The sequence below is a fragment of the Vigna umbellata genome, chromosome 1 (assembly GCF_029865625.1).
Source record: "Vigna umbellata cultivar VRB3 chromosome 1, Vumbellata_1.0, whole genome shotgun sequence".
NCBI lineage: Eukaryota > Viridiplantae > Streptophyta > Magnoliopsida > Fabales > Fabaceae > Vigna > Vigna umbellata.
Window position 1 is genome coordinate 101,165,741 of NC_142165.1, and position 12,864 is coordinate 101,178,604.

Sequence of the window (12,864 nt, forward strand, 5' to 3'; positions counted from 1 at the left end):
CATGTAAAAAACCACATATTAAAACCTTAATTTGGACTAAAAGCTAGTCCAAAAACACTCTCCATTTTCTACTTTCAACTTTACACCAAATTTGCACCTATAAAACTTCAAAACAACAACATTCAAAGTTCACACCATTATCAAATCACAAGTATACATTGTAATATTCATAACTAGGCAATTACGCGCTCGCCAATATGCAACATCACAACAAACATTTCAATTAATATCATATTCAACCAACCATAAATTCCACTACTTATCAAACACAATTTCATGTTTTTTCATACAAATTAAAGAGAATATAAGTTTATGACCAAACAACTCTAGGAAGCCTAAAGCCCTAAACGCATAATAAGTCATATATGCTCATATGAACCACAAAAGCACGATCAGAGTACATTGTTGAAACCACTAATCAACAGAGACTCGTATAAAAGACTCAAACTTAACCTACAAAGTAAGGAAGATTAACATGCAAGAAATAAAAAAAATTGACAAAAGAAGTAAGCAGAAAGTCAACTTACTCTATTGAATAAACTAATAGGTTAGACTTGAAGATCTCACTGTTGTGATCACTCAGGCGGTCTATGATATTCAGACAAATGAACCTTAGAAAGAAATCAAAGAACTTTAAAAAAATATTTTTTAATAAATATAATGTGTTTTAAAACAATGGAACTTGTTTAAAACGAACCTATTTATATTTAAATAATCAAGTTTTATTATTTTAAATTACCACCACCTATAAAACAGTATTTTCTAAGTCTTTACACACAAATAAATAATTTGACGGAGAATATTATATTATATTAATTTGTGAACTTATTATTACACTTATTCATGACTTTAATACAAGTAAAATATAAATAAAATATAAGCTAACACAAGTAGGGATGACAATGAGTCGGGTCGGATACGGACCTGCAAATGAAAACTCTGCCTACTACTCGTACGGATACCCTTTCAAAAAAACTCACGGATATCCGCAGGTACTCGCAAATATTAAAAAAATATATTTTATACATTTTTAAAATAAAGTTGAATTAAAATTACAAAATAATATATAATTTTAAAATAAAGAAAATAAAATATAAATTAAAATTTAATTTTAATTAAATTTAATCTAATAAAATATAAATTAATTTTATTTTAAATTAAATTAAATATAAATTAAATTATTATTTTTATTTTTTCCAGTAATGGGTATCGACATGTCAGATAATATAATATTCGTACCTGATTCGTTTATAAGTGGATATTAAAATACTTGTTGTCGGTAACCTGCGGATAGTAAATATTCGCGAATACCAATTATCTCTCGCATATTGATTTTTTGCCATCCCTACATATAAGAGAGCTAATTACTTATTTGCAAATTAGAACGTAGTCTCACTGTTGACATGTTATTATTTTATTTGTTGGTTAGATACCATTACATTTGAAAAACTAAATATTTTCAAAATTTAATTTTTAGTTTCCTATTTTTTACATAGAACAAAAAAATATTATCACATTATTAAAAAATAAAGAAGATATATGTCATTTATTTCAAATATAAGAAAAATGAATATATATTTAAAAATTAAAAGAAGCGTAACTATTATTTTATAAAAATGTATTATATATATATATATATATATATATATATATATATGGGGTTTGCTAACGCGCGTACGCCTGTTTTTCAGTTGGTACATTTTAGCAATGTATACCGGATTTTAGTAGACAAAAATATCCTTATATATTATGAATTTCAAATTTTAAGGTTAAGGGTATTTTAATAATTTTCATTTTCAAAACTTAAAAAAAAAAAAGAAACCCCCAAACCCTTACTCACCTCTCTTATTCCTCTCAATCCTTTCTCTTTCATCTCTCTCACTCCAACCTTTTCTCTGTCATCCCTACTGTAACCCCAATTGAAAAAAATCAGAAACACATGCCTTTAAAAAATTTTCTTTTGTAAAGAGTTGAGTCATTGACATATTCACCTTCAAGGCAAAGGTTCATTCAAGATCTCTTCAATTTCACCATCTTCACTAACCTCTTTAAAAAATTTTCCTTTGTAAAGAGTTGAGTCATTGACATATTCACCTTCAAGGCAAAGGTTCATCATCTCTAAAAAAATCCTCGAGGCCAATTACCAATTCTTTCTGATGTCATTATGCTTGTGAAAATTAGATAAAATTATATACGAGAAAAATTATAAAATGAAAACTCGTTATAAAGTCATTTTTTTGTAAGAAATTGTTTAACAACTGAGTGTTTTTGATTTTTTTCCAGGCCAATTACCAATTCCTTTGATATGCTTGTGAAAATTAGATAAAATTAGATAAGACAAAAATTATAAAATAAAAACTCATTATAAAATCATTTTTGTAAGAAATTGTTAAACAACGAGTATTTCTGAATTTTTTCCAGGTCAATTACCAATTCCTTTATGCTTGTGAAAATTGGATAAAATTAGATAAGACAAAAATTATAAGATGAAAACTCATTATAAAATCATTTTTTTGTAAGATTGTTTAACATCAAGTGTTTCTGATTTTTTCAATTGAAGGTACGGTAGGGATAACAGCAGAGAAAAGATTGGAGTGAGAAAGAGGAAAGAGAAAGGGTTGAGAGAGGAATGAGAGAGGTGAGTAAGGGTTTGGGGATTTCTTTTTTTTTTTTTTAGTTTTGAGAATGAAAATTATTAAAATACCCTTAACCTTAAAACTTAGAATCCATGATATATAAGGATATTTTTGTCTACTAAAACCCGGTACACATTGCTAAAATGTACCAACTGAAAAACAGGCGTACACGCGTTAGAAAACCCATATATATATATATATATATATATATATATATATATATATATATATATATATATATATATTAACATACAAAAAGTACATAAATTCTGGCTAAAGAAATAAAAAAGTATCAATGAAAAATATTTACTATACAAAGAATTAAAAGTGTTTTACAATTATTAAAGAAAATGCCTAAAAAATAAAATATATTTACATGTAAAAGTATTACATACAATAACTATTTTTAAGTTCTATCATTTAAAATAATTGAAGTATGGATTAAAATAAAAATGAGATGTCTTTCTTCTCTATGGGTTTAAATGTTCACTTTGTTTTTTAAAGTGTTTTTCTTTAACCAAATTGATTATACCATCTATTTATCTTGAAACGTGACAAATTATAGGATAAGTTTCAAGAAAATAATAATCCAGAGTAACAAACGGATACACGGTTGAATAGTTTTGGGTTAATAAAAATACTATACATAAACAAAATAAAACAATCAAAACTTAAAGTGATAAACTCATATGGCTGCAAAAAGAATATTAAATTGAAAATATATGAATGAAAATGTGTTTTAACCTAAAATATATGGAACACATTTTAATTAATATTTTTAAATTTTATGATTTTTAGATATTATTGTTGATCACGTAATCAATAATATAGATTATTGTATATTTTGGTTTTAATTTTCAACTTTGTCGATTTTGGATAATAGGTACCTATAAAGATATTACGAAAATCAAGTTTTTTCGAAAAAATAAAATTAAAAACAAATATCTTTTTTATTGGAGGTGTTATCTATTTATAATATTTATTATTGAATTTTTATCTTTTAGGGAATTAATGATAATCTAATCACAAATAAACTATAATTTAGGTTTTACTTATGTGTCTAATATTCATTTAATTATGTTAAGTGTTAATTGGTTTTTCGACCAAGAAAATCGACAGTGTAAAAAAGTTGAGAAGATTGAAAAAGTAAAACAAAAAATTGGACCGAGGAGGTAGAAAAAGAAAAAAAATCGAGAAATTATCCGAGAAGTTTTGAGGAAAATAATTATTTTTTGTATCTAACTTGTACAAAACTTATAAAAGAAAATTAAGAAGACAATATGATGTCTAAGCTGATAGCCATGAACTTTTCAAATTAATAGAATAAACTTAACAGTAATTAATCAAGGTAATTTGTAAATTTAGTATTTTATAACTATTTTTTGACTTTCTTCGAGTTTGATTATTGATGAAAATAATTTGCAGTGAGAGTTTAGTAGTCTGTTCTTCAAGACAAAGTCGTGAGACATTGTACACCATATTAATACAAAATATTAAGTATAAGAGTTTTTTTAAACTTTTTATCCGTTTAAAGAAAAAGAAGTAAAAGAGTCCCTTGGGACGTCAGATGAAGAAGACAAGTGAAATAAACGGATATGATGATGTGCTCATTTTAATTTATCCCATTTATGAGTCACTGAAAAAAAAAAAATGTTAAAAAAACCTTCCACTCTCTTTCTATCTGAACCTCCCCCGATTCGGCGAATAGGTTTTCATTTCCTTCTATCACTCTTTCCTCTCTCTATCACAGGAAAACCAGATACCATCGAAGCAAGCAAATCCTAGGGTTTCTCACTTCAAATTTGTCAACTACAGCGCTTTCTTTACTTTGATTTTGAATGTAATTCAGATTCATCTCACTTCGCACCTTTTCACTCAACTTTAGGGCTTTTCATCTCTCTCTTCCCCAAAACCCTCTCCCAAAACGATTTGCAATCCGATTACTCGATCTCGACATGGAATCCCGAGATTTACCGTCGTCGTCCCCGTCGTCCACCGCCAACCGCGACGCCTCCTCCGGCACCGAGACCGAGGACGGCGTTTTCACCGTCGCCGTGGCACTCGCCAAAGATGCCGCGTTGCATTTTCAGTCTGCCAAGTTCGCCGAGTGCGTCGAGGTTTTGAACCAGCTCCTGCAGAAGAAGCAGGACGATCCCAAGGTGCTTGAATTCTCTTTACCATTTTTCCTGGATACTGATCTAACCGGCATCGTTTCATTTCTTTATCTGTTGCTTCGTGCTCTTAGTTCTTGATTGACGCTTCTTTTTTCGTGTTTTTAATTTCTTGCTTCTTTGCTTGGTGCTAGTGTTTACTTTATATTAATTAATATGCGGCAGGTGATTGATCTGTTTGTTCGGTTCCTTATTTTATGAGCTGAATTTCAGTTTTGGTACCTAGCTGGAACTGTAGCTAGTGAGCCCTTGCAGATGCAGTGTAACGACTGTGATTGTAGATGTGAATGTGCGTCCTGGTTTGATTGGATTTCCTCTATTAGAAAATGAATGAGCTGATTAAGTTGTGTTGCGAGCTTCTTGCAGTGGACATTGATTAGAATGCATTTGCGCTGTGTGATGTGTATCTAGTTAGAGTGTCGGGCGTTTGGAGAAATTTGTAAAACTTGTAGAAGAAATTGTTGTAGTGGTTCCAACATGGGAAGTTTGAACGGAGATAGGGGTTTTAAGCTCATTTTCTGAATAAGGAAATATTTCTTTGTTCAACATTTGTTTGTCACTTTGTTAATTTTGGTTTTAGTTTCTTCATGGTAACCTGATTTGCCGGATAAATACCAGTAGAATGATGTGTAATTTTGGTTCTTAACGCTGACGTGATTAGCGGGATAGCTACTGGTGGTACACACAACACTAAGTCAACGCATATTGTTTCACGAGCTTACACTTGTATACTTCATGCAAGCTGTTGGATAATACCTTTTTTGTGCTGTAACGTTTTACTTAATGGTGTACATTGTCCATGCCATGTACAACATATTGCGTGTTTATCTTTGTTGTTTTCCTTTGATGGATTTAGAAATGTTTTGTTCCTGAATTTACACTTCTTATGTATTCTCACAATTGATGATATATGCCATGCTATAAATAAATTTAAATAGTTTGAGAGCCATTTGTGCAAGCATACCTGCGAAAGCAATGCATATTGAAGAAATACCGAGACTTTATCATCATTTTGTATGCGTGTTTCATAGAGGATGAGTGTGTTTTTTGTGTTCTCTACATATTATGCACACAGACAATAACAAAATTCTGTTCAATTTGTTATTTTGTGGATTGCATTTGAGAATGCAATTATGTTTGTTGAGCAATAAAATTCTCTGCTAACCCTATTGGGGCGTGTTATGAGCAAGGGAAGACTTGCTTTGGTCGGTTAACAACTTAATGTAACCTGCCAAATGCTGTGTTATCTTTATGTTGTTTTTTTAGATATTGTGTAAGGCAATCTGTTTTTCTAAATCTTAGTGTTTAAGGTTTTAAATCCTAATATTTCAGGTACTTCATAATATTGCAATTGCGGAATTCTTCCGAGACGGTTGTTCAGATCCCAAAAGGTTGCTTGAAGTAATAAATGGCGTCAAGGTATTCTACTTTAAATTCAACATTGTTTTTGATTTCTGCTAACTGACATTTTTTATGGTCAGTAGCTTTTATTTTTCATGGATGATATTTGAAGGAAACCATTTTCACTTCTTTTTGCCTTTATGGATTTAAAAACTGGAATTGCATGACACTAATCCCAATATTAAGTTAACAATATTAAAATGAAGTTGAGTCTAAATAGCTTGGGCTCTTTTATATTTAATTTCCTAGCCTTTATGCTGACTCGTTTAAGTATTTCTGGGTCAGTGAATGGTCTTGGCATTTGGCTTGAATCAGTGAAATGAGTGTTTAAGATCGTGGAGGCCATATTGGATACTGATAATTTCTCATGATTTTCTGAAAGAAATAAGTCTCCATTGGAAGAAGGATCTAGGCAAGATTTAACTTCCTGTTGAACCTGGTATGTATAGTTGATGATAGTTTAATTCCCAAATTCCTCCTTTTGGGTATCTTATTTATGATATTCTTAAAGGAGGAAACTGGACATACATATCACCACCTCAACAATAATATTACAAGTTAGGAAACAGTGGTGAAAAGGGTTCGGATATTGAATAGGTTTTCCTTGTTGAATAGCTTTATCAGATGAAGTTCAGTGTAGAAATCAGGAAGTCTTGTTTAAGCTTCAGATTTCTTTTATGTTGGCTTTAAGTTCTCATTTCTCTCGGGTTTGCCCCCTGGTGAAGTGGTCAGGTGGGGATCACGTTGAAACAGAAGGTTTTATTTTTACTCTCAAAATTGATTTATTTTGTTTTGGATCAATTAATTGTAGCTTGAAGCCTTAGCTCAATTTATTTGTAATTTTGTACTCATTATTTTTTATTGCTGGAGTTGATTCAGAGGAAAAATGATGAGCTTGCTCTAGCTTTGGGAGAACAAGGAGAGTCAGTTAACAATGGTGGGAATAAAGTTGTTTTGGGATCCAAAGGAAGTAATGCTTCGGCGCATCAGTTTTCAGGTTCAAACAGCACTGGCACCATGTATTCAGATGAATTTGACTCTTCTGTGGCAATGCTAAATATTGTATGTTCATTTTGCTCCTTATATTAATTTCATTTATTTCTCATTTTGTCTCTTTTAATGTATGCTTTTAATTACCTATTTAAACATATTTTTTTATTTCAATCTCTTTAGGCCATCATTTGGTTCCATCTCCATGACTATGCGAAGACATTGTCTGTGTTGGAACCGCTCTTTCAAAATATTGAACCTATAGATGAGGTATGTCATAGATGATTTGATTTGATTTTGTTTTTAATTTTACCCTGATATGTTGATTGCTTTGTTTTTCCTCTACTGTGTTTTCTTTTCCAAAGCAGACAACGGCTCTTCATATTTGTCTTCTGCTGCTTGATGCTAGCCTTGCTTGCCATGATGCATCAAAATCAGCTGTAAGTTCTATTTGATACTGTGATTAGTTGGTTTACTTTTTAACTATTGCAAGTCTTGTTGCTTAATGCATTGTTCTCTATCATGATATTCATGTCGCATGAATGTATTATTCTTTTTCACTTACATATTAGTCCAGCTAGTTTACTTGTTAACTGAATATTGTGAGTGTTTTTACATATTTTATACTTGGTCAGTTCAACCATGAACCTCTCGTTTCACTGATGATAACTAAATCTTTCTTCTCAAGTCAGTGTTGGGTATGCCCACTGAATGTTTTCAATGGTCATATGTCCATCTGTTGTGTCTCAATCCTTTATTTGTAGCTATTTCGACTTTTTCTTTATTATGCATAAATATGTGCTTAAATATCTAACGCTTGGTCATCTGAGGTAGGAAATTAATTTACAGATTACAAAATTAACCATAACATAACATCCCTATCACTCTAGGCATGTCTGACATGACATTTGGTCCTTATGTAGAAAATGTGAATTCATGGTATATTTTGCTACCTATCTCAACCAGTGTAAGAAAGCCACTATGGTGGCACTATTGTGTAGCCGCTAGTGTGTAGTGGAATTTCTTGAATCCACAATTGCAGCTCTGGGTACTATTGTGGCTACAATAGTTGTGGTTGTAACATTTGTCCGGATCCTATTGTCATCTTTGACAAGTCTTCAATCAATTGAACTTTTGAGTTAATGTTATACCAATTTCTTCTATGCATGTTATTTTTGAGCTAAACTGAGATGATCTAATTTCAATTCGAGAGCCATACGCCATTATCACTATTTAACTTGGGTTAAACTGAAAAATTTAAGATTTAGTTTACTCGCTTGTGATGGTTTTCTTTTATAAAATACAATGTTAAACTTTCTTGGCATAATTTATTGAACTCTTACCCTGCTAGTTGTAGTATATGTTTATCCTGAATGATTTGTTTTGTAAGCGGCCTAAAGATTTGACGTAAGCAGTTTTTTAGTTTCTCTAATTGTACAAGTTCACTACTCTGAGCTGGAATATGCTTTTGTTTAGGATGTGTTGACTTATCTGGAAAAAGCATTTGGTGTTAGTAGTGTGAGTCAAGGTGACAGTGGGAACACAGCACAGCAACAAGCTGCAAATTTAGTTACCAAGTCTGCACCTGTTGCCATTAGTGCGTCAGCTACTGATGCATCCAGTTCTGAGTTAGGGTCAAGTGCAAATGCATCTGAAAATCATCTATCCAGAGCTTTGTCTGAGGATACACTTGATTATGAAGCCATGATTTTGGATATGGGTGGACAAAATTTAGTAAGGCCAATGGGCCCATCTTCAAATGACATTTCAAGGGCTTTGGTTGACAGGTTTTCTACTGTTGATTTAAAGCTAAAATTGCAACTTTACAAGGTTAGGTTTCTGCTTCTTACTAGGAACTTGAAACTGGCAAAACGAGAAGTCAAGCTGGCCATGAACATTGCACGTGGAAGAGATTCATCAATGGCTCTTCTTTTGAAATCCCAGCTTGAATATGCCCGTGGTAACCACCGCAAAGCTGTAAAGCTATTGATGGCATCAAATAATAGAACAGACACAGCATTTTCAAGCATTTTCAACAACAATCTTGGTTGCATTTATTATCAGCTTGGGAAATATCAGACGTCATCTTTATTTTTCTCAAAGGCATTAACCAATTGCTCATCACTGCGGAAGGATCAATCTTTAAAGCTACCCACTTTCTCACAGGACAATTCTCTCCTTATAATTTATAATTGTGGTGTGCAGTACTTAGCTTGTGGGAAGCCAATACTTGCTGCTCGATGTTTCCAGAAGGCAAGTCTGGTCTTTTATAAACAACCTCTCTTGTGGCTCAGACTCTCAGAATGCTGTTTGATGGCTTTAGAAAAGGGCCTCATCAAATCAAGTCGGTTCCCATCAGATAAGTTGGGGGTAGGAGTGTGTGTTGTTGGAATTGGAAAATGGAGGCAACTTGTGGTGGAAAATCAGATTCCAGGAAAGGGACATATGGACTCATCTGAAGGGGATGATTCTTGTCCAAGTGAAGATGGGCGACTGAAGTTATCGATGTCCCTTGCCCAGCAATGCCTCTTGAATGCTCTAAACTTGCTGGATTCCAACAATGCAAATTGTTTGAAATCTGGTTTGCCCTCTAACTCTTCCGTGGAGGAAAATGATGGAAGTGAAGTGTCACCTTCAAAGAATTCAAATCTTAAAAACTTACATGGCATTGATTCAAAGGCATTTTCAGTAGGAGTAGGTTTAGGTCAGGTCAATGCAAACGGGGACGCTAAGGAACAAAAGGGTGGGAATAGTCAGGAACTTGTTCAGAACTCCTTATCCTATTATGAAAATGTCCGTAAAAGAGAAAATCAACTGGTTAAACAAGCTGTTCTTGCTAATTTAGCTTATGTGGAGCTGGAATTGGACAATCCTTTGAAGGCACTATCGGTTGCAAGATCTCTCTTAGAACTTCCAGAATGTTCCAGAATTTACATCTTTCTAGGCCATGTTTATGCAGCAGAGGCTCTCTGCTTGCTGAACAGACCAAAGGAAGCGGCTGAGCATTTGTCATTTTATTTGTCTGGGGGAAACAATGTTGACTTGCCTTTCAGCCTTGAGGACTGTGAGAAATGGCAACCAGAGAGGACTGCCGAATTTGAAGAGGTGAATGTAGGATCCGTTGCTGCCAAGAATTCTTCTCTTGAAGGCGCTCAGAGTATTGTTTTCCTCAAGCCAGAGGAGGCGCGAGCAACAATTTATGCAAATTTTGCTGTAATGTCCGCAATGCAGGGTGAGTTTGAGAAATCAAGTATTTTGATCACACAGGCATTGTCCATATTACCCAACAGTCCAGAAGCCACACTTACTGCAGTTTATTTGGATCTTTTGCTCGGTAAGCCACAGGAAGCTCTGACCAAATTAAAACGTTGTAGCCGTATTAGGTTCCTTCCTAGTGGAATAACATTGAATAAATCTTCTTGAGTGTTGTATGCTTGGGTTTTGTCATTGTGCCTGGCCAACGTCTCAGCGTTAGTTAGCAGGTAGTTTAATCCTTCCATAGCATTTGTAACATATATAAGTTCAATTCAGAGAATAATTTTTTTATGATTCATTTTCCTTATAATTCTCAAATTTAGGGTTCACTTACAGGTGGTGGCTGTGTTTTGGTTAGTGCTGGTGCCCACCTTTGAAATTTGAGGTGTAGATCAGATTCGGATTGTGTTTTTACTTTTTAGAGGCTAATTTGGTTTATATTCAAGAATAGAGGTCATGTCCTTGTGCTTATATTGAAAAAACTGAAAGGTTGATAGTTATTTCAGAATTCCATTTTCAATCCTATGGAGTTCGTTCTTTCTCGTTCTCATTCACTCGGCGGGTATTATCCAGATGAATTTGATCGTGTCTTGTGCTTTTTGCTAATGTATATATGCTATGGACTGGCAGGTTACTCGTATTTTAACATGGTAACGATTATTTGTATAGAATGTGTTTTTTTTATTACTGGATTAGTAGGACCAGGGACGGGATCTATGAGCAATGCTGGGTGGCCCTTGCTACCCATTAATTTTTTTAAATTATTTATATGAAGATGATAAATGATGTTTTTAAATTAATATTTTATTTTTTATAGTAGTTTTATTCATTTGTTTGTGTTAAAATATACCTTGAGCAAAATTCTTAATCTTATGTCGAGCTAATTGATTTTTTCCTTATGTTTAGTTAAAGTATGAGTATAATTTATTTGCTTTTTAATAGTCTTTTTCTTTTACAATTTGATATTGAAATTTTAAAGATTACAAAATGATTGGATTTGCAATCAAATTATTTTATTAACACTTTTATATCGATTGTTATTGATTCTTACTAACGAGACAAGTTCATACACGTTATATAAGAAATAACCATATAATTTTTATTTTTATTTTTTAAAGTTGTTTTCTTCTCCTCTTCCGTGGTTTCTGGCATTGCTATTTATATGTTATTTATAATTAAATAAATAAATATAAATACAAAATTGGGATACAAAATTGAAATAGTTTGACATAATTTGTATCGAAATTTAGGGACAAATTTTAATTTTAATATAGTCAAAATAATTTAATTCTCAAACTTAAAAAATAGATATAATTTTTTAATCTAATTGTGTAATTTTTTTAATACATTAAATGAAGTTTAAAATTTGTGTTTTAATTCACTTGACATTACTATTATATATCTCAATTTAAAATATGTAAAAAAAATTAACATCAATGAATTAAAAGATTATATTCATTTATTTTAAAAATTTAGATATCAAAATATACCAAAATTAAAAAAAATTAATTTTATATCAAATTTGAAAATTAAATATATATTTAATCCATAAATAAATAAAAATGTGGTGTGTCCGTATTTATTGGATGAGATGGTCTCACAGCGCGAGAATATCGGTCAATTACGAGAAAATTGCAATAAGAGTGGGGCTAAGGTGCTGCTTTTGAGGTGGCATGGTTATTATTACGTTATCATAAAGGAAAACACTTTTCCATAACTCAGACCAAGAACTTAATAACTGAATTTGGACTTTATTAATGAACAATGATTAATCATCATACATAATTGAGTATTAATAAATAAAATGTTACTGTAATAATTTAGTAGTATATTATTACCCATATCGGTGGGTGGAAATGACCTATAACTTTAGTTAATAGCATATTAATTTATTTTAAGAGCGAGTATGAATAAACATATTTTATATGCACATTGAATTTGATTAATATAGTATGTAGAACAAAATATTGCCAAACTATCTATATTTCAAAGAGGCATTTCTTCCAACTATTACATCTGTAATCTTTTGTTAATGTGTAAGTATTCAATCTTCTTTACCTTTGTTAATCATTTTATGTTTTTGCTTTCAGCTTTAAATTTTAAAGTCACTAATTGTGTGTGTTTTTTTTTTGTTTTATAAAAAATTGAATAATCTTATTTAGAATTTCACTTCAGAATTAATTTACGTTACTTTTAAGAACTGTAATCAAATATTTAAAGAATTGATAATTCTAATAAGAAATTTGGAATTTAATTATTGATAAATTAATTTCATTTAATATGAAATTGTAAATTAAATGTTGTTTATTATTTAAAAATTTGTTTGAATGTTTTCTCTATATTTTTTTCTTACTAACTTGTGTAACTCTTTTAATGTACTAGCGTTTTTTTTAAATGCCATATTTTAATTT

General features: G+C 31.4%; 1 protein-coding gene across 3 annotated transcripts; it reads left to right on the plus strand.

The window, feature by feature from the left end:
• Positions 1 to 4,293: 4,293 nt before the first annotated feature.
• Positions 4,294 to 10,973, plus strand: LOC148206982 (uncharacterized). Of its 3 annotated transcripts, XR_015783851.1 has the most exons (7): positions 4,294 to 4,795; positions 6,140 to 6,226; positions 7,079 to 7,270; positions 7,382 to 7,468; positions 7,567 to 7,638; positions 8,675 to 10,680; positions 10,790 to 10,973. XR_015783851.1 is itself a non-coding variant. In XM_088105202.1 (6 exons), exons 1-6 carry the CDS (start codon positions 4,592 to 4,594, stop codon positions 10,619 to 10,621), a joined length of 2,589 nt encoding a protein of 862 aa, XP_087961328.1. In that variant the 5' UTR covers positions 4,294 to 4,591; the 3' UTR covers positions 10,622 to 10,973. The 3 variants fall into 3 exon arrangements, 2 of the variants coding, with proteins under 2 accessions (XP_087961328.1, XP_087961329.1); XM_088105202.1 differs by having other exon boundaries at positions 8,675 to 10,973; XM_088105203.1 differs by having other exon boundaries at positions 7,088 to 7,270; positions 8,675 to 10,973.
• Positions 10,974 to 12,864: the final 1,891 nt, after the last annotated feature.